The sequence below is a fragment of the Hippocampus guttulatus genome, chromosome 9 (genome assembly GCF_054856545.1).
Source record: "Hippocampus guttulatus isolate MCC_2025c chromosome 9, RoL_Hgut_1.0, whole genome shotgun sequence".
Classification (NCBI taxonomy): domain Eukaryota; kingdom Metazoa; phylum Chordata; class Actinopteri; order Syngnathiformes; family Syngnathidae; genus Hippocampus; species Hippocampus guttulatus.
This window is the reverse complement of record NC_141269.1, coordinates 7,250,204-7,269,531: the sequence shown is the minus strand read 5'-3', so window position 1 is coordinate 7,269,531 and position 19,328 is coordinate 7,250,204. Positions and strand designations below refer to the sequence as shown.

At 42.5% G+C, this 19,328-nt stretch overlaps 1 protein-coding gene across 1 annotated transcript; it reads left to right on the top strand.

Moving 5' to 3' along the window:
- Positions 1-2: 2 nt before the first annotated feature.
- Positions 3-19,305, top strand: pik3r6 (phosphoinositide-3-kinase regulatory subunit 6). The gene is made up of 22 exons (XM_086121223.1): positions 3-62; positions 6,873-6,955; positions 7,720-7,797; positions 8,639-8,743; positions 8,946-9,037; positions 9,191-9,259; positions 10,473-10,605; positions 10,732-10,801; positions 10,885-11,065; positions 11,448-11,589; positions 12,868-12,954; positions 13,868-14,111; positions 14,549-14,833; positions 15,431-15,530; positions 15,662-15,781; positions 16,133-16,240; positions 16,540-16,642; positions 16,731-16,792; positions 16,914-17,004; positions 17,090-17,151; positions 17,241-17,350; positions 18,569-19,305. Exons 3-22 carry the CDS (start codon positions 7,731-7,733, stop codon positions 18,723-18,725), a joined length of 2,388 nt encoding a protein of 795 aa, XP_085977349.1. The 5' UTR covers positions 3-62; positions 6,873-6,955; positions 7,720-7,730; the 3' UTR covers positions 18,726-19,305.
- Positions 19,306-19,328: the final 23 nt, after the last annotated feature.

Sequence of the window (19,328 nt, the reverse complement as noted above, 5' to 3'; positions counted from 1 at the left end):
CTGAGGAAAATGTAGTCGCAAAGTCACAGTTGATGACCGTCGTCGTCTACGCTACTGTCAGGGTAAGTTTTATTTAAAATTGGGTAAATTTGTCATGTTCGGAGACGTGTGTTTGTATGTGTATGTGTTAATTTTGGTCTTGCTACTCTGGAAAAGTTTGAATGAGTCAGAGTGGCAGGTGGTAAATCACTCACCCCATGCGCGGTCGGCTTGAGTGTGTCATGAGTGTAACACAAGTCAAGTATTTTTATTGTACTGCTACTTGAAACCACGTCTCCATTTTTAAACAGGTTTTATACAAAGAATATCCGTCATGAGTTGTATTATTTCAAAGATTTCTATATGTGACTGTGATCTTTTTGATGGAGTATTAATTGAGCAACGCGGGACTTTTCAACTGGCCATTAACTTAATATTATGACGTTGCTGAGTATTTTAGAGCGATCTACACTGGGGATAAAGGGAAAAAAAATACGAACAAAAAGTCACATGATGCTACTGTGGCATATCAATAACCTTAATTAACCTTAACAGGATGGTTTCTTGGGGGGGCTTCAGAAATGGGTGTCTAAACTACGGCCCTGGACCATTTGTGGCCCGCCATCAATTTTTCAATGGCTCGCAGCATGTACAAAAATCTGACACGGCCCACAGAGCTCGTTCAATAAAAAAGGGTGTAACACATTAATTATCCTTTTTGATTCTGAATGTGGAGATGGAATTCAGCTGCTGTTCAGTGCAGGAATGGATCTAGTCTAGTGGGATACGGGGCCGTTGGACAACCCAAAATGTTAAGAAACCCTGAACAATTTGCCTTATCACCTTTAACAGAAAGCTGTTGTAGAACATTTTTTAAATTAACCAGTCAATATTGCTTGCATTTTTTTACAGCCTGTGACATATTATAGACATGGCCCACAATGCTGTACGTTTATTTACAGTTGCATTTTTTTAAATGTGTTTGCGAGAGGAGAGGCAGCCTAAAAAGAGTAGGTGTTGAAAAAGTTGGGGGTTATAAATCCCCTGAAAACAACTACAGTACTACTAATATTAATACAGCGATGTCTTGAGATCGTTTTTCGATAAACAAGCCATTGTTTGGCTGATTTATTATTTTTTTCTTTGACGTTCAAACGAAAGCAGCAGAAATCCAAAACTACTTATCACCTTTATCAGAATTCTGCTGCGTAGCAGTTTAAAAAAAGCGCACTCATATAGAAAGCCAATGTATAACTGTATATTTGGTTTTAGTGTATCAATTGATTCAAGTTTGAGTGGGTTCATTCAACTCCCATTTTGTGATGGTATGAATATGAGCGTGAAATCTGTCGCTCTTTGTGCACCTTTGATTGAATGGGGACCAGCCCACGGTGGTGTCAGCCTTTCACTGGATGCCAGGTGCGATAGGCTCCAGCTCATATAAATGCATTCCAGAGAGGAGCAAAATCTCCAATGTTGGTCCTGGGGGGTGAAAAAGGGTTTGAAAGTCCTGCATCCGAAACCCGATATTATACAGGAAGACCCAAGCGATGCTTGTTTGTACATTTCCCTTCTGAGATAATAAAGGCGTTTTGATAAGAGTGCCAGATGTGATTGAGACCCCACACCCCCTGTGCTGTGTTGTGTCTCTTAAAATCTAAAACCACAGCAGTATTTCCTCTTGCTTCCTCGTTTTATTGTCCAGCTTCCTGTTGGCTCTAAGGGGCATGGTGTTGTTTATTTGCCAACGATCCTTCACTGAAACCCTTGGCTAAATAAAGACTCTCGCTGTTAGAAGCTGTCTCTCAAATCTGGATACAAATCTGACCATTGATTTCACTTACTGACAAAGGCAGAAAGGGAAACCATAAGAAGAGTGCTGTCAACGGTACCCGTAACTTGCACGGACAAGGTGTTAAGATGTGAACCTCAGATTTCTGCTCAAGCGAAGGTTAATTGGTCACGCTTGGAGAGTAAGGCAACTATATGGGGGTACAAGATTGTACCCATGTGGCACAGCATTAGGCCGCACTGGCACTACTATGACTATTTGCTTATTTGACAGGACCAAGACAAATGGTGTGAAGGCGCAACTCTGTTTGCATAACATCCTGATTGTGACCTTTCTAAATACAGTCCTCAGTATTGTACTCGGGACCATCCATCCACCCATTCATCCATCCATCCATCCATCCATCCATCCATCTTCTACCGCTTATCCGGTGTGGGGTCGCGTGGGCAGCAGCTTTAGCAGGGAAGCCCAGACTTCCCTCTCCCTAGCCACTTCTAGCTCTCCCCGGGGGATCCCGAGGTGTTCCCAGGCCAGCTGGGTGACATAGTCTCTCCAGTGTGTCCTGGGTCGTCGCCTGGAGTCTCCTCCCAGTGGGACATGCCCGGAACACCTCACCAGGGAGGCGTTCAGGAGGCATCCTAATCAGATGCCCGAGCCACCTCATCTGGCTCCTCTCGATGTGGAGGGGCCAGATGAGCCTTTGGGGTACTCGGGACCCCAAAGGCATAACGGGAAGGAAACCGTTTTGTGGTTGTGAAGCCACCATTGCACTTGTGGACTCAAGGAGCCCGGGGGGGGGGGGGGGGGGGGGGGGGGTCCTGCAGTAAATATAGTGGTGCGTCTTTGAATGTAAGCCAAGATGGAAAATATCCTGCAGGACATTCAGGATAAAAAATGCTCCTGGCAAAAATAAATAAGTAAATAATACTTTTATTTTATTTTATTTTTCCTTTGGTCGTTTTTGTTGTCATAGGCCCTGACTGCGCTTATGATTCTTTGAACAGTCAGTCAGATGACCACTTAGTCACTTGACAAGACGCCTTCACAAAATGGGAGGGGAAAAAAAACTTTCTGTAAGCTCTAAAGTGTTCTAGAATGAGACCACGCTCTGCTACGGCGACTCTCGGCAGACTGTAGAACACTATCTAAAGCTACTTCTAGGTCAATATTTAATAAATTATCCATCCATACATTCGTCCCTCCTTCCCCCTCCATTCATGTCGAACATTAAATGTTAACCGTAACTCTCAGCATCTTGGTTTACAGCCTTTTTATTTACTTATCATACAAACTGTTTTTATGTATTTTATGCGAGTCAGCGCAATCTGTGACCTTTTGTCTTTAACAAGCATCGTACCAATAATCCGTACTTAGTTTCTTATCCACAAATTTGTACCTCAAGCCCTAGCTGTACTTTATCACGAGTAACCATGGCAACTCTATCACTTTTCTGATTTGCCTTACACAAGAACTGAGCAGAAAATCATACCAAAAGTTTATTATGCTCAATTTCCAGCAGCATAAGCGTCGCTGTGCCTGCACAGCCACCCTCCGCTGACGCACATCGAAAATTAGGGAACACAGACAACCTCTAACAAACATGGTGGACATGCGTGTGCCTCAAAATAAATTTGCCATAGGAAGTAAATATTTTGCTGCAAAGAGCTCTGGTTTTGCCACAAAATCTTGAGATTTTGCTGCAAAAGGTTGTGAAGATAAAAGCATCATTTAGCTGTAAATCATTTTGCTGCTGCTGCAAAAAAAAAGTTGTTTTGGGGTTTGTTTATTTTTTGGGTTGTTTGTTTTCCCAGAAACCAAAAAATTATAAAAGATTGCAGTAATTTTGTAATTTTACAACTAAAAATACCACACAAAACATAAAATCGTCTGTTTAAAAAAAACTTTTTTTTCCCACCAAATCTAATTTTGACAGTACAGTGCAGGTATTGATGTACAGTAAGAGGAACCTTTCCAAGGCAATCCTCAGTTGGGGATTTCCACTCAAGCAAATGCGCTTTTGCTCTGCGAGCGCACTTCCACGCATTGCTCTCAGTTCCTTCCTGTTTTCCGAGGCCTCTTAAGCGCGCCAGAACGGAAACGAGCGCTTCTGTTTTGTGGTGGGCCCGCATTGTTCCCGGTCCTATTCGACAGTCGCCACACGTACGGCGACGGTCAGCGGCGTCGGGCAAGCGCCATTACAGACGGACCGGGAACTGAATCACTACAATTGTAAATAGTCCGGTAACAGAAGAAAATGAGCGGGGGCACAAAACCTTGAAGTCGACTCAATATTAGGAGAACTCAAGTATTGCCTCGTTATTTTCCTCGTCACCGTTGTGGGTCAGCTGGAGCTTATTGCTGCTGGTTTTGGTCGCCAAATAATTGTAGCATTAGTCAATAACACAACTTGATATGAACCGATTGACATTCTCCTGGTGACGTTGCGTGTTGGCCTGTTGCTAGGCAGAGTTCATTTTATTATTTTTTTAAATGGTCGCAAGCCTGGGATGTTTGAATGAGAAACGATGGGTTGATTGTCCGCGCCCCTTCAATGATAATTTCATTTTTACCGTCTTTATACTGTGTGAAGATATTACTTCTGTGTCGTTAGTTATTTTGCATGTAAAAAAGAAAGAATGTCATGATTTCATCGAATTATTTCTCCTAGTCCCGGTCGGGGCAGTGTCTATAGGCCACGTGGAGACTTAAAGCTTAATGGTGTCACCATTAAAGTTGGACCCTGAATGTATTGTTTCTATTCATCCGTCTGTTATCTGAACCGCAGTAATTTACAATTGGCAAAAATATGAACAAATTGGAAGAAGACAAACATTTCTTAATGGATTGTGGTTATACTTTAAGATTGTGACAGGGAACCCCCCAAATATTTAGGGTAACGCCTAGGCAAATTGCTATCGTAGGTTAGTTTCTTGGTTTCTTTTATTTCCATCAACATGAAATTAAAATCAAACGGTTAAAAACATATCGACAACTTGTAGCTGATTGAAAAGCTACATTCTCTCCAATTCAGTCAAAAAATGACATTGCTGATATTTTTATCTGGACAGGCTAATTAGACATTCGAATCAGACCCAAACATCTAAATCCATCCATCCATTTTCCGAACCGCTTGATCCTCACTAGGGTCGAGGGGGGTGCTGGAGCCTATGCCAGCCGTCTTCGGGCAGTAGGCGGGGGACACCCTGAACTGGTTGCCAGCCAATCGCAGGGTACACAGAGACATCTAAATCCAAAAGCATTTTACCCAAAAAAACAAAAAGATCCCAAGACTTAATAATGATCCATATTTTTCGTTCTTGAGCGGTGTTTTTAAATGGCCAACACTTTTACTTTCTGTCCAATAATAAACGATTCCAGAATTTCACTCCACAAAGAGATCTGCAGCTACTTTTCAACATGGTGCAAAATCTGAGTTGTTTAAAATTTCCTTTTAGCCTTTGCCATCTTGCTTTAGTTATTTATCACGGTATTAGCTCATTTGGTGGAGCTTACCAGCTTGTGTGAAAATCTATTTATAAATGTTTTTCCTCCTCCTCCTCATCCCACTTGTCATCTCCCCACTCATTCAGACAGAGGAAGTGTTGTATTTGTGTCAGCTTCGGCGCTGTGCATGCTGTCGAGTCTTCTCGTGGTGTTAGTGGTTTGACTGCAGCCGTGCGCACACACGCCTCCTTCACATGCCTGTAATTTACAGGCTGGAAGCCTGTGTGAAAATGTGCACGGGAAGGCGTGTTTTTACAGCCGTATGTTTTGCTTACGTATTTATTGCATTCAAAGAATATGGAAAAAAATATTTAGGACACGGTGAAAATAAATACATTCAGTAGGAGAACAAAATTGTCTCATGACTGACTACTCACTTTAAAAATGTTATTCTGTGATTCGTGTTACGCCACCCTGGTCCAATATTGACTTTAATCTTGTTGAAGTTAAGCTTTATTACCATGATTTTACATCTTTAGTCTCATAATTGCAAATGTATTATTTGTAGATTAAGTTTTCGAACCTCTTAAAACGACTTTATGATCACAAGAGTTGGACTTATTAATGTTAAAACAACACCGCCTTTAATAGAATTTTCATCTGCATATTATGACTTATTTCTTCACATTTTTTCACAGAATATGCTAACTTTATTCTTGTTAAATTACAACTTTATATGACTAAGAATAGGACTTCACTTTTCTGAAGTTACATTTTTTTCTTGCGATTTCGCAACTCTATTCTTGTAAAATTCGGCCATTATTCATTTCGTTGTTTTAATGCCGACATCAGGTGCATTGCAGGAAGTCGTGAACAGAAAGCGTGCTGCGAGGCTGAACAAGCGTCACAATGGGAGACTTTGAAGGCAGGCGGAAGCTTGTGGTCAGCGCTGAGCTGCTGAGGCAGCGTTGGCAATTCACTGCTGCTTTTCTTACTGGGATCAAGGCTAAATCCAGCACACTAAACCCTTGCGACGCTCATACCATGTCCGTGAACTGACAAGACCTGTGGGCATTGGCACTGGAAAGTGTGTTATGAGTAGTGCCCGATTACTGGAAATACTGTCGGACCTTTCCTGAAACCTGACGAGGGGGAGGCAGTTTGATCACTGTTTCACAGATGTTTTTTGTGGAAGACCCCAAGCGCAGGGTGGGCAACGCAGGAGTGCAGGATATACTCAAAAAGATATTTCTTAGAAGATAGGCACAACAAAATCAAAATAGAAAGAAACACACGGAACAGACGCACTACGACAAGGAAACGGGCGATGTGACGCGATGTGGCCTGACACAGACCGGAAAAAAAAAGCGGGGAACGAAATAAAACATAATGAGACAACAAGGCACGCCTGCACACCACACAAGTGATGGAGGGAGCTGATTGGCCAACATAAGGAATGGGCGTGAAAAAAGGACACGGGAAAATAAGACAAAATATGAACTAAAACTACATCTTATAACATAAGCACACAAAAAAAAATTCCAACCACGACAAACTCCTGCACATGTGTGTATGTGAACTCTGATGACCTCAACCCATCTCTCTCTCTCTCTCTCTCTACCGCCCCCTCCACTCCACCCCCCCCCTCACCCCCCAGCTCTGTCATACACAAGTTGACTCGAACCATTTTCTCATGCTGAGGGAGTGTGTGGACCTGCAGGGCCGCGTGACATCGGCGTGGTAAGTGTGTAATTTTTACCTCTCCTGTCCGCACATACGTCCTTTCTCATGCCACCCGCACTTGCGCTTTTCATCCTACGCGTATTTTCCCGTCCAAATTCCTGACACAGCTCGAAAACCGAGAATGAACGCAGAAACACCAAAAGGAGAGATTGATTGACAGCCAAATAAAAATGATGACAGTAAATATACGCGTCACCATTACAGCGTTACAATAATGTTTTAATTAAGGGGGATGCCAGTGCTTGTTCTTCAATGATTCGGTCTAATCGAGCGTTAATCATTTTTCTCTCAAAAATACTCCGAGCATTTGTCAGAAAATGCCATCCTGGAAAAATGTTTGAAGAAGAATCGCTCCTCTGAATTTTAGGCGAGCGTCATAAACAAACCGCGAAAAAAAAAAAATCGCCGATATATAGTTTGCTAATAATTTTAACAACGAAAAAATTTTGAAAACCTAACTGACAATGCCTCTGTAATCAACTCAATAAGATATTTTTTATCTATGTTCATACAAACATTTGTTAGCTTTTTGGGAGTGTATGGAAAAATAAACAAAGTTGACAATACTGGACACATGAAGTTTATGAAGCGCTGCCACGAATGCGTCATCATCCAGAAATTACTGACACGATTTCACGCCTTCACACGCTCGCTGTCAGCTGCTGTAAGTTTCTGTTTGTTCACTTTCTGTTTGACATTGAATTTGTCACCATATTTGTGGGACTTCCTATCGGTATCATCTTTGTGATGGTTCTTTGCAGAAACATCATGAATGTCAGCCATGACCTGCCAGGCCCTTTGGGATAACACAGGCAGGGTGTTCAACATGGAGTCGAAAGGTAAGTGACACACGGATTTGGAAGTGGGGAAACAAATAAGAACTTGATAAAAAGTTTGTAAATCCTGTGGTACCTCGAGACAGCAGCCATCAGTGTTTTTGTTTGTTTGTTTGGTTTTGGTTTTGTTTTGGAGCTTTCACGTGTAGGCAAAAATGTGCGATTATGAATGCTAAATGTACTGTATAAGCGCTAGCTTCAAGTTTTCTTTTCAAACTAAACAAAAACAAATGTCACATTACCTTTGCGTTACGATAACTAACGACATTACCTTTGCAAGCCTAATACTCACGCAACCTGCACAACACCATAGATGGGATAATAAAACAAAGATTAATGTCACTGTAATTAGAAAAACTATAAACAGCGTACGGGTTATTTGAACGCACATAGTAGCAACTCACGTAGACGAGACAGAGCATATACAAATTCGTACTCACGGCCCTTCTTTCCCTTCTGCAAAAAAACGCACGATGTTATTGCGGCTTATTCCGTGTTTCGTCGTCTGATATGCGTGTCATGTCTGATCGCGCATACTAGAATGTGCATCGCATTGCCCACTGACTTCATGTCATTAATGTTCATTTGTCACACTGAGATCTTGCAACATGTGATGACTTACTCGATATTGTACAATTTTCGAGGCGTATTTTGTTAACAGCGGCGCCCACGTAGCCATACGATATTCCAATTTGAATGCAAAATGCTCACAGTTACATGTTGGTTGAATACAGCATCGGACTATTGTGGCTCACGCTTAGTCAAACAGAAAGAATGCTGAGGGCTTGAGCAAAGTTTATCGTCATAAATTGCAAATCGTCTAATCCCGGCATTTTATCACCAGCCGGCTGCTTCCCAACTGTTCCGGAGCAAGAACTGTACCGCAACGTCCAGGCTGTGCTGCCGAGAGAAACAGACATTCGTCAGTCCCCAGACTGTCTCAACAAAGGTACTATTCATTCTGACTTTCGCAATGTGTCGAGAAATCAATCTTCACGCTGGATATTCAGGTGACGTGGTTTCTGCCACATCAGCATCAGCAGAGTGTTCTGCTGTGAGTCAGCCAGTTGATTAGAACTTAACACAGCCATACACGAACAATTATGACGCATTTCGCAAGTTGCTATGTTTAACCGTATGCGTCTGTGCAGGAATGTTAAGATGGACGTTACACAAGAAGGTTCAGAACAATCCCGCCAACAGCTTGTCTCTGCTCTGGGTTCTGATAAAAGAGTTGGAGAAGGTGATTGATGACTACGCTTTCCTCTCTCACGAAACTTTTTGCAAAGTAAAACTCTCGTTGGATTTATTTTAAAATGGGTGCTTTGAACAAACTCGGTCAGCCGGTAAAGATGATTCTGATTGTGATTCTGAAGATGAGTGTTTTTCTCTTCAGGCGGAGAAGTTGGACAATCTTGAATACATCATCCCTTTGCTCCACACGCTCATGTATGCCATCATTCAGGTATGATGTTTATGAAAAAGTCGCATTTATTCTTCGCATATTCCTTATCCGTCAATTAGGCCAGTGGTCCCCAACCTTTTTCGCGTCACGAACTGGTTTTGACAAGTACATGCTTTTGGCGGCCCGCCAACCATTCATCGACCGCGGGGGTGGCGGTGCGGGCTATTAGAATCGACCATACATGGCTCCTAAATTTCCAGTTTCAAAACATTGGTCCTAACAACAGAGATAATGATAGAGTAATTCAACATTTTATTAGCTTCCATTTTGTTTGTCATGCATTTTAAACACGTAGAGCAATATAAAGTAACAGTAAACTACTAAAAACGGACACCTCAGGAATAAGGCATACGCCTTAAAATATAAATAAACAGAGTACCATATTTTCCGTACTATAAGGCGCACTTAAAAGCATTCAATTTTCTCAAAAGCTGACAGTGCACCAATATTCTGATTTCTTGGACGTAGCACATTAAATGTTTTGTAAAGCGCTTTGTTACAGCCGCAACAATCGTGAAAGCTCTCTATATATAAAGCTGCATTGTATTGTATTTCCTTTCGCGTAGCTCCATCTAGTGGATACATAATGCAACCGCAGCCACTACTTTAGCTTCTATTCTATGCGCCTTATATGGGAAGACAGCTTTAAAATAGGCCATCCAATGAAGGTGCGCCTGATACTCCGCTCCGAAGCGCCTGATAGTGCGGAAAATACGGTCATTTTAAAGTTATGATACGGCATTAGCATCAGTGCTACTTGCAAATGCACTTGATCAAAAGTTGACGCGGTTTATTTATTGCCGCTTTTGTCCACCCAGTTATTATCTTCTAAGCTACTAATGTTTATGTGGGCAGGCTGTGCAAAACCCCTACTCTCATTTTCATGCTTTCCACTTCATCACGAAGGGTGTGGAGACTGTCTCTGTCCAGCCCGGTAACCAGTGGGCTGTAGATTGGTGGTTGGAGACCACCGAGTTACGCAACCTACAAATTACTCTTTATTTACCATATTAATACTTTACCCAAATAAATTGTAGAGGAGATAATAATATGTTCGAATGAACTGACGGCACATTGCATCGCCCTTTGGGAAACAGGCCACACGATGATCGCTAATTTGGATTTGGACACAACGGGCCCCACTATGCAGCAGGAGAGCGAGTTGATTGCCCCCAGCCAATTAACAAGAACAATGTGTTCATCTATATCCCAGACAGCCTACATCCCAGACGAGTTATATAAGCGTGTTTATGACTTCTGCAAGCGACTGCTGACCTACCCTCAGCCCTACTGCACCGTTGGCCTCAGCTACACCAAGAGAATAAAAACCCAGCGCTCTGTTCCAGGTATTTATCACTTTTCCAGTCGCAGAAGTCAGACAAAGCTTTTAGCCTTAAGATCCCACGCAGCATTACAACGGTTCACCCGTTGTGCTTCTGGATACTGTGAATGAATTCGAATGTATCACGCAGGTCTGCTGTATCAGAGGATGGTGGTGGCGGAGCAGAGACTAAAGAATGAGCATTATCCCTTTCAGGAGAGGTATTGTATAAATTATAACTCCTTGCATGCGACGTGATATGTAACATGTCACAACATGAGATCTTTGGGTTTGTTTATTGTAGGATTTTTGTTCTGGCTGATCCAGAGATCTTTACTGGCTCTCTGGCACAAGTGGTGTTGGCTGACATTGAGGCAGGATCTGCTTCAAGCCCAGTAGATCACATGCGCAGTGTGGTCCAACACTCCATCCAGGCTGCTTTAGGAGAGCAGTGTCTTGGACCTGTCTTGGCAAGGACCTTAAAAGTCAGTGCAACAACTGTAATCTTTACTTGTGTATTCTCCTCTACTGACTTACGTTTATGTATTTGTCTCCGGAGTCAATGATTGTACTTACTAGATTTGGGGTAAAAAGTGTCACTTCTAGATGGAGGAAAAAAAAGACACTCCCGGCTCAAATAGTGTCTACAGTACGTATCAAATAAAACATCCTCAATGAAAGGTCTCTGCTCTCCATTGGCGCTGGGGCTAATATAACACTTGATCAGAACACGCGCATACACAACATGCAGGGTTTAGACATACACACCCACTTGAGACCTTTACCCTCTTTGCTATTAATACCTAGCCTGGATATATTTATCTTCCTGTGTGTGCTCACCCGCGTGTGTTTTTGTGTTTTGGACAGGATATAGACGTTGAGCCTCATTTTCAGGATGTGATGGCGACCACGCAGCGGTGTATGGAAGAGGGTTGCAGCAGGGCGGGAGCTGCACTGAAGGGCCATTTTCAGCAGCTGCACAGTGACATTGTCGCAGGCGTGAACTCAGGTTGGAAATACAAAAGAGCACAACAGCGCATTTTGTCCGCTCGGGGTTTTAGAGATGCAACAAATTCTGTGCGCGCAGGCATGAGGCATAGGGTTTTAATCAGAGGTCTCTTGTAAGTGTGATCTTTGCTCAGGATGGGCACTCAATCAGATTTCCTTGCTCAAGAAAACTAACCAACAATGAATACAGTATATTTTTAAATGGATGGGAGACCAATATGAATAGCTAATTAGTTGAAATTGAATCAGCATCTCAACTAGTTGCAGCTAAGCTGTGCTTTCTATTTTACCTTCTGCTTCAAGATACCATTCATCCACAGTCAATTCCACACACAAACAAATTCTTGGTCAATTTTCTGCCCGTGCATAATTAGTGTAATATATTTTGGAATTCATATTGAGTTCACTTTGTGGACATGATTAAGAAGGGACCCAAAAAAGAGCTCTGGGGAACTTATTCGTGCCTGCATAAATGATGGTGAGATAAACACTCATTTGTACGTTCGTAGGGGCTCCTAGTCCCTTTCCGATGTGGGGTGTTATATGCTCAATACAGTTTGTTTTGTATCCACAATCATGAGCCCATGTTAGACGACCGTATTTAATAAAATGTTTCAACTCAAACAGACCTTCTTTCACGACAGGCTCTTCAATCAGCCAGCATACTAGCTAGCCTCAATAACATGCAGTGTTACGAAATGCGTTCAAATGGTAACAGCAAAGTAGACACATATTTTCATGCGCGCGTGGGGCATTCAAGGAGCGACAACAAAACAGGGCATCTCAAATGTAGTCGAAAAACACTTTGAATTAATTAAACTTGACATCAAAACCAAGATTCCACAAAATGGTGCAAACTAGGGATAGTAATTTGATTGCTTTGGCCTGACCACAATAACAGCAAATAAACAGGATTTTCAGCTAATCACGGCGGCTAGGTTTCCCCCCCAAGTCTGTGATTGCTGCACTGTGAATACAGTATGTCCATTGTAGCTTCAATTGTTCAGGATATTGTGAAACGGTTGTTGATTGACATGTTTTTGGTTGTTGTCAAAATCCCTGACGTGCAGTCCTGCTGACATCAAACATTTGACCATGGGCCTAATATATCAAACTTTTTAAAAATGTTTCCCCGGAAATCTATTTCCACTGCTGAGCCATCTGATTAAACTGCTGTCTCGTCTCGGCTCTGAGGAAACGAGGATGTTTTGTTTTGAGTGTCATTGTGACACTTTTGGTCTCTTCCTCTTCCCCCGAATGTGTGTGTTTCTCTGTGTAGAGGCTGCGTCCGTTGGACCGCTTTTTCACTGCCCTCTTCCTAACCCTGAGATGAGCTTCCACCTGTGGACAGAAGAACTGGATATCTGTGAGTGGCCCTACTTACTGTGGGTGGTCTACAGGAAGTTGTTCAGACCAGTCAGCTGAACGGAATTAACAAACAGTTCAACAAGGGTCAAAATAGGTTCCAACATTTCCTCTAGTTGCCCTCAATCGTTTTTGATCTTTTATTTATTTTATTTTTTTCATTAAAAACTGACATTTTGCCCCTTAAAATCATAGAGGAGGAAAGTCATAATCATGATTTTTTTGTACTTGTATTTCAAGACTTCTATCTGGCTTGTTGGGGTTTTTTTCCCCCCCATAGTGTCACATATCCATGTCCACTCCAAATGCATTCTGCCTGTCATTATGAGAGGACTGATGGAACTGAAAGTGTTGAAGCAACAACCCATGGCATGTTTTCCCTACGTTAGGCACAGTTTGCCGTCTAAAGTCAGTTCTGTTTTCAACACTGAAATGACAGCCACGTCGTCTTTAAACCCTCAGGCATAATTTCTGAAGTACACCGGGTCCAAGATGGTCATATGTTTTTTTTTTTTGGTGTATATCACATTGCCACCGGTATGATGTGTTGTGCATATGATCATTTGTGTGATCAAACATTGTAAAACGACAAACAAGATTCAGAGGTTGAGGGTCACATGTGGAGCCACTGCCTAAAAGTGAATATTTATTTCCTCTCAGAGATGATGAATGTTACACTTAAAGCCACCCTAGTTATGAGTTGTATTCACATTACATTTTCTCTATCCTAGTGTATTCTTGAATTAACTCAACAATATGAGACGGGAGATTTGAGAGACTTGAACTCAGGATCTCAAAAGCGTGATGCAGATGGGCTAATGAAATTGTTCACTGTGCTGCCCGTCCTCCTTTGAGAAAAAGGAAACCCATACCATCCTCTCCGTACTCTTTAGTGACTGTATGAAAATCCACAGGGTGGGAGGTGGCCAGGTGGCTGCGATCCAGCTCTTCATCAGAGCAGATCTCCCTCAGCCCGGAGCATGAGGATCCTGAGCTGGGCGACTCTCCTCGTGACCCGATGCCACCCGACAAGAGCCGCTTCTCTGTCATGTCCAACGACAGCGGCATCGAAAGAGACCTGCCCCATGGTGGGGATACGTCACCGGTGGCGTTGCTCGATTCAGGCGGTGTGACTGCATCATGGGAACCCTGCAAGAGGTAAAAGAATTCCATCGATGAGACCCACAGTGGGAGAATTCACTGTTTGGCAGGGAAAGACAATGCAAACCGACACCATGTCGTGAAAAAGACGCGTTACCAAATAAACCGGCAAAGTGACAAAACATCAATTTGAACTAGATAATGTGACAACCCTGGTGTGTAGATATGCTGTCACTATTTAACGCGTCGTGAACCTCTTGTTCCAGTCCAAATGTTTTACATGTCCTGTCAATCAATTAGGAGACAGCTGCAGGTTTAAAGCACCACCCTATTCATGAGAACCGCTATGCACTACTCTGGCCGGAAACTAGGGATACGCATTTCGTCTAAATTTAATTGATGAAATATTGAAAAGGGCCGAGCGGAGTGCACTTCACTGAACGGAAAAGTAATGCTTGGAAAGGAAAAAGGCTGATTGTACTTTTTTTCCACAGTACACACAGCGAGCAAGAGTCAGTGAAGTTGTCCCGTCGTGGAGGCATGAAGGTGAAACCGTCCGTGCAGGACAGCCTGGCGTTGATGCAGGACACCTTGGAGGGGCATGGGGGAGGACTTGGGAGCAGGGGAGGAGGAAGAGAGGTCACACTGCAGAGGCGAGCAGGAAGCAATGCCGCACGGACCCCTTTCCCCAGACAGCAGAGGCTCTTTACCGCCAGGATTGTCGTCATGGGTGGTGACAGCGTCGTGGGCCGCCTAGCTAAAGCCTACTACTGCTTAAGGTGAGCGGTCACATAGAGTCGCTTGTGATTTGTGACAAAGGGCAGTAAAGTGACTCAACTGGTTCGATACAAGAGATGTATCAAAAATTCCGCTTCGACAAAGGTGCTCATGCTCAGTGAACTGTATTGTTTTTGTTTTATCCGATGAGAATGGTAGCGGAACACTACCAAAGAATGTCTAATTGCTTGGATTTGTCATTGAAATTTACTCTAAATTTACTTGGGACAAGAGAATGACAGAAAAAATAATAATATTAATAATCAAATGGAAGTACCGTAAATGTAACCAAATCAAAATAATATCAACAAAAGTGAAAAATCTAAAAAAATAATATGAAAATGTCCCAATTTAACAACAAAAAAAAAGAATCTTTTGCGTAGATGACATTATTGTATGTACCAAGATTAAGTAAGCAAAATAAAACCTTTTATTTTGCAACCTTGACATGTCATTGGATTGTGCCCGTGGCCTGTTGATAATTTTGTCCATGAGTCATCAGAACACTAAAAATGCTTGTTTAATGGCCTCTGTCAAGAGCGTCATCCTCTGGCATGGACATTGGTTGCGTTTCTCATCCGTCTTGCCCTCCATTACAGGAAAAGGGAAGCACGGCGAATTTTTCTTACCATGAAAGTCAACTTGCAGTTTTACTACGTCCCTGTTTGCCCAGCGCCAACCACAACCTCCTCAAACAAGGTGAGGCAACGTCCCCTCGTCAGCGCACCGCCTGCCTGACTGACGAAACATTCTCCACTGTAACAGTAGTGTGTGTTTGGACAGTTGAACTATTACTGTCATCAGTTGGACTAATTTGTCTTCTCTAATAGGAAAACCATCAGTCCAAGCAGAGTCCATGCACTCTTGGGTCCTATTTGAGCAAAGTGGACCCGTGGTACAACTCCAACATCAGCAGTTTGGGCTGCATGATTCCCAAACTAGCTCCAATGGTAAAAAAAAAAAAAAGAAGTCAAATACAATCACCGCATGTCACGCGTACACAGTGTATGCATTGGTTTATAGATGTCATCACACGCTGTAGGGATGGCACCGCAGAAACTTGGACAACATACTCAATAACTTTTTCTATGTAAACTGAGAAAAAGCACTGCAGTTACCTCAAGGAACGTCATGCGTGGACACTTTTGCAATCACCAGTGACAACATTGGGTACAAAATCAAGTGAAATCCCAAATGATGCGTTTCTCTTTTTAAAAAAACACTGTCAGCGAGCGGCCGTTTCAAAAATACAAAAAATAACGGTTGACTTGATCACAGTAAGGACTTTTGTTATTTTGCAGCAACACACAAACCCATCCCGGCCAAAAGATCCCTTTGTGTCTGACGTCATGGCCTACTATGTGCGAATGGGCCAACAGCCCGTCTACTTCAACATCTACTTGGTGAAGGTATTCTCCAACATTCATTTTATGTCAAGTTCCCCCCACCCCCCCATATATTCCATGATGTTAAAAGTTTATCAGCTGAATTTAGAAATGTGAGGTATGAAAACGATATACAATGTTCATACAATATGTTTTAAAGTTGTTGTTTTTTAATGCGCCATGTTCTTTTGCTGATTCATAAAGATTTTTTTAAAATCTAGAAACAAAGTTTCTACACTTTCTTTGGGTGTGGCAGATGCTTAGATTGCTCCTGAATACAATAATCTCTGCGTCTTGATGTGTGTGTGTTTTTTTAAAATTAGATTACGTTTACAAGCATGACCAAGGAACCAGTGGAGGATGTCTTCCTCACACATTTAGAGGTGGCCATTCCTGACTCCAGACACTCTCCAGCGCCAATGAGAGGTGATTTAAGGCGGCCGTCGCACTGAACTATCCCTACATATTGACAAACGGTAACGATGATTGACAGCAATAACCGTTCCTCAAACAGAAAAGCAGAAGAAGAGTGTGGCAGATGTATGTGGAGCTCTTGTCTGCATCAGTTACAAAAAAGTATGTGGGGTTTTTTTTCTTTTAAATCACCCAAAAAAAAAAATCTTAATTTTTGCATTGTTTCATCGATTTAATATAATACCCACTGGCTTCATCAGTTGTGTGTATTACGTGTGTGTAGGTGACACCAAGTGGCCGTGACACTGACAGAGGCTTCCCCATGAGGACCACAGGCGCTCACATCAGTGCTATTCCCTCAAGCGCAAAAGAAGGTTTGCTCCTTTCTCCGTTTTTCTGATTAAATGTTCCGGCTAGATGTCAGAAAAATTGTGTTTCGTTCTGTCTCTGAACTTTTAGATCTCAACTGTTTGACACTCACTCTGAAAGAATGGCCCGCCAAAGCTAAAAACGGCAACGCGGTATGTTTTTTTATTTTGTTTGCACATTTTTTTTCTTCAACTGGAATTTTCTTATTTAATATTAGTAACTGGTTGTTTTAAATTTCTAGGAGTTCCTAATCAGAAGCAATAACATCAAGATGTGTTCACTGGAGAGTCAGTCCCCGCTCAGAGTTACTTTAGACAGAGACTGTCAAAGGATCTACAATGATGTGGAGAGGTAAAACGGGGATTATGTCGCATGTAAATAGGGTAAATAGGGACAAAATCATCAGATATTATATTCACATTGATTTCGAACTCGCCCTGTATGTGTATGTGTGTGTGTGTGGGGCGTGAGTGGGGCACACACGACATAGCCAGTTCGACTCCACACGAGCCTAGTCGGGGCGGCCCTTTGAGCTGGACGTCTGAAAGACAATGTATCCACTTGTTGCGCTCAAATGAACAAACGTGCTGACAGCCTCTCTGTCTGCATTGTAAATATAATCCTGCCAAATAATCCCAATTTTTTTATCAATTTACCAGTCATCCGATTGCGCTTTTTTGTTTTTTTTCTGGAACTGTAACGGAATACAGTTCCTTTTTTTTTTTTTTTTTTGGAATACGTAGCGCTTATATTCCGTTACTCCCCGAGCCTGAACCCATCCTGCCACTGTCTCACAAACATGCATTAATCCGTTCATGAATGCCAGCCCTCAGATAGGGACGCCTACTGTATATCTCTTCTACGAATTCAGAAGAACACACAGTATTTCAACGCATGAGCACTATCTAATAAAATGGCATGCTCCTGTTTTATAGTGATTTGCTTGAAAAGGTCCTGTGGATTTGCGGGTGGGACTTATCAAATTTTGCTTTTTATTTGTGTGGCTCGGAACTGAAACAGTCAGTGGTCTAAACCGTGAACAGCAGAAAAATTGAATTGACACACCCCTGGTGGGGTGCCAGTGATGTTTTCAGCCAGATCACATGGAGCCGAGTTAAACATAACCTGCTGTGGCTTTTTGGATTTTAAGGAGTTCTTGACTCATGTAGCTGAATATGACTCAAGACAAAGCTAAAATCAATAAAAAGAAGTCTGAAGTAACCAGGCCTCTCCTAGGGCAGGGGAAGGTTCGTTCTAGTCTCTATGCCTCGGCTGACAAAGCACAATGGCTTTTCAAAAAAGCACACTAAGATTGTCCTTCTCCAATTATAGATTCAAAAGAGACTATAATTTTGGCCGATAAACGACTTGACCACATCTTCGTCCGAAACCAATGGCTCTATTTTGGTTGGACGTAAGCGCACTAGGCCTGTTCAAGAAATATTGAAAGTAGGACTCACATCGCGCCAGCGATACATCTACATTCAGCCTTTTTTGGGTGTGTTTTTTTCTTCCAGCATATTGCCAATGCATGCATGTACAAATGTTTCTTCTCCTAATGTGCCGCAGCATTGAAATCGTCCCCTGCCTTGACCCTGGTTACTGCGTCCAAAGAAACATGATGTCCAAATTGAACCTGGGCCAGGACGATGACGGCGGACTGAGGAAATACATGAGCAAAGGACTCCCTCTACCCGTCAACACGTTTGCTGGCATCATCAACTGACCTCTGCATTAAGACGCATGCGCAACACGTGGATGGAAAAGCTGAAACAGTTATCTTAAATTTCAAGAAAAGGTTGCCCACACACTGAAGTCGCCGTTTGATCAAGAATTTAGGGATGTTTGACTTCGGAGTTTCCACTGTCTAGCCCAGATTCTGTTGTACAAGTTTTATTTATGAAAATACCAAATGGAATGAAATTGTCCATTGGACACCTGCAACCATCGCAGCCTCGGTGTCTGGTTGTCACTTTCTTGTACATGCTAAATGTGTTTAGGCCAAAACTGCGGGCACGATTAGAGAGCAGCTGCGTATATGTGTGTGTGTGTGTGTGTGTGTGTGTTGTGATTGCACATCATCACAGAGTCATTCATTGTCGAGGGCCTGTTGAAGAGCTGACACTCGCTATTCATGGCAAAATGTGATTGCATCTGTTCACAAGCCACCTGCGCTTCGTATAGCTACTGAAACCCAACGCGCTATCCACACGAATGCAGTCTCTTGTATGTGCGTGTAAATGTTGACAACGCTACGCAATGTAAATCGAAAATGTAAATATGTAAATAAATAAGGTTATCTACGAGTCCCTCTTCATGATTGCCATGG

Coding starts and splice junctions, on each gene's coding strand:
- pik3r6 (XM_086121223.1), top strand. CDS start 7,731: ATGTCAGCCATGACCTGCCAGGCCCTTTGGGATAACACAGGCAGGGTG. Junction 11,066..11,447: donor TCTTGGCAAGGACCTTAAAA/GTCAGTGCAACA, acceptor TGTTTTGGACAG/GATATAGACGTTGAGCCTCA. Junction 15,782..16,132: donor TTCCCAAACTAGCTCCAATG/GTAAAAAAAAAA, acceptor GTTATTTTGCAG/CAACACACAAACCCATCCCG.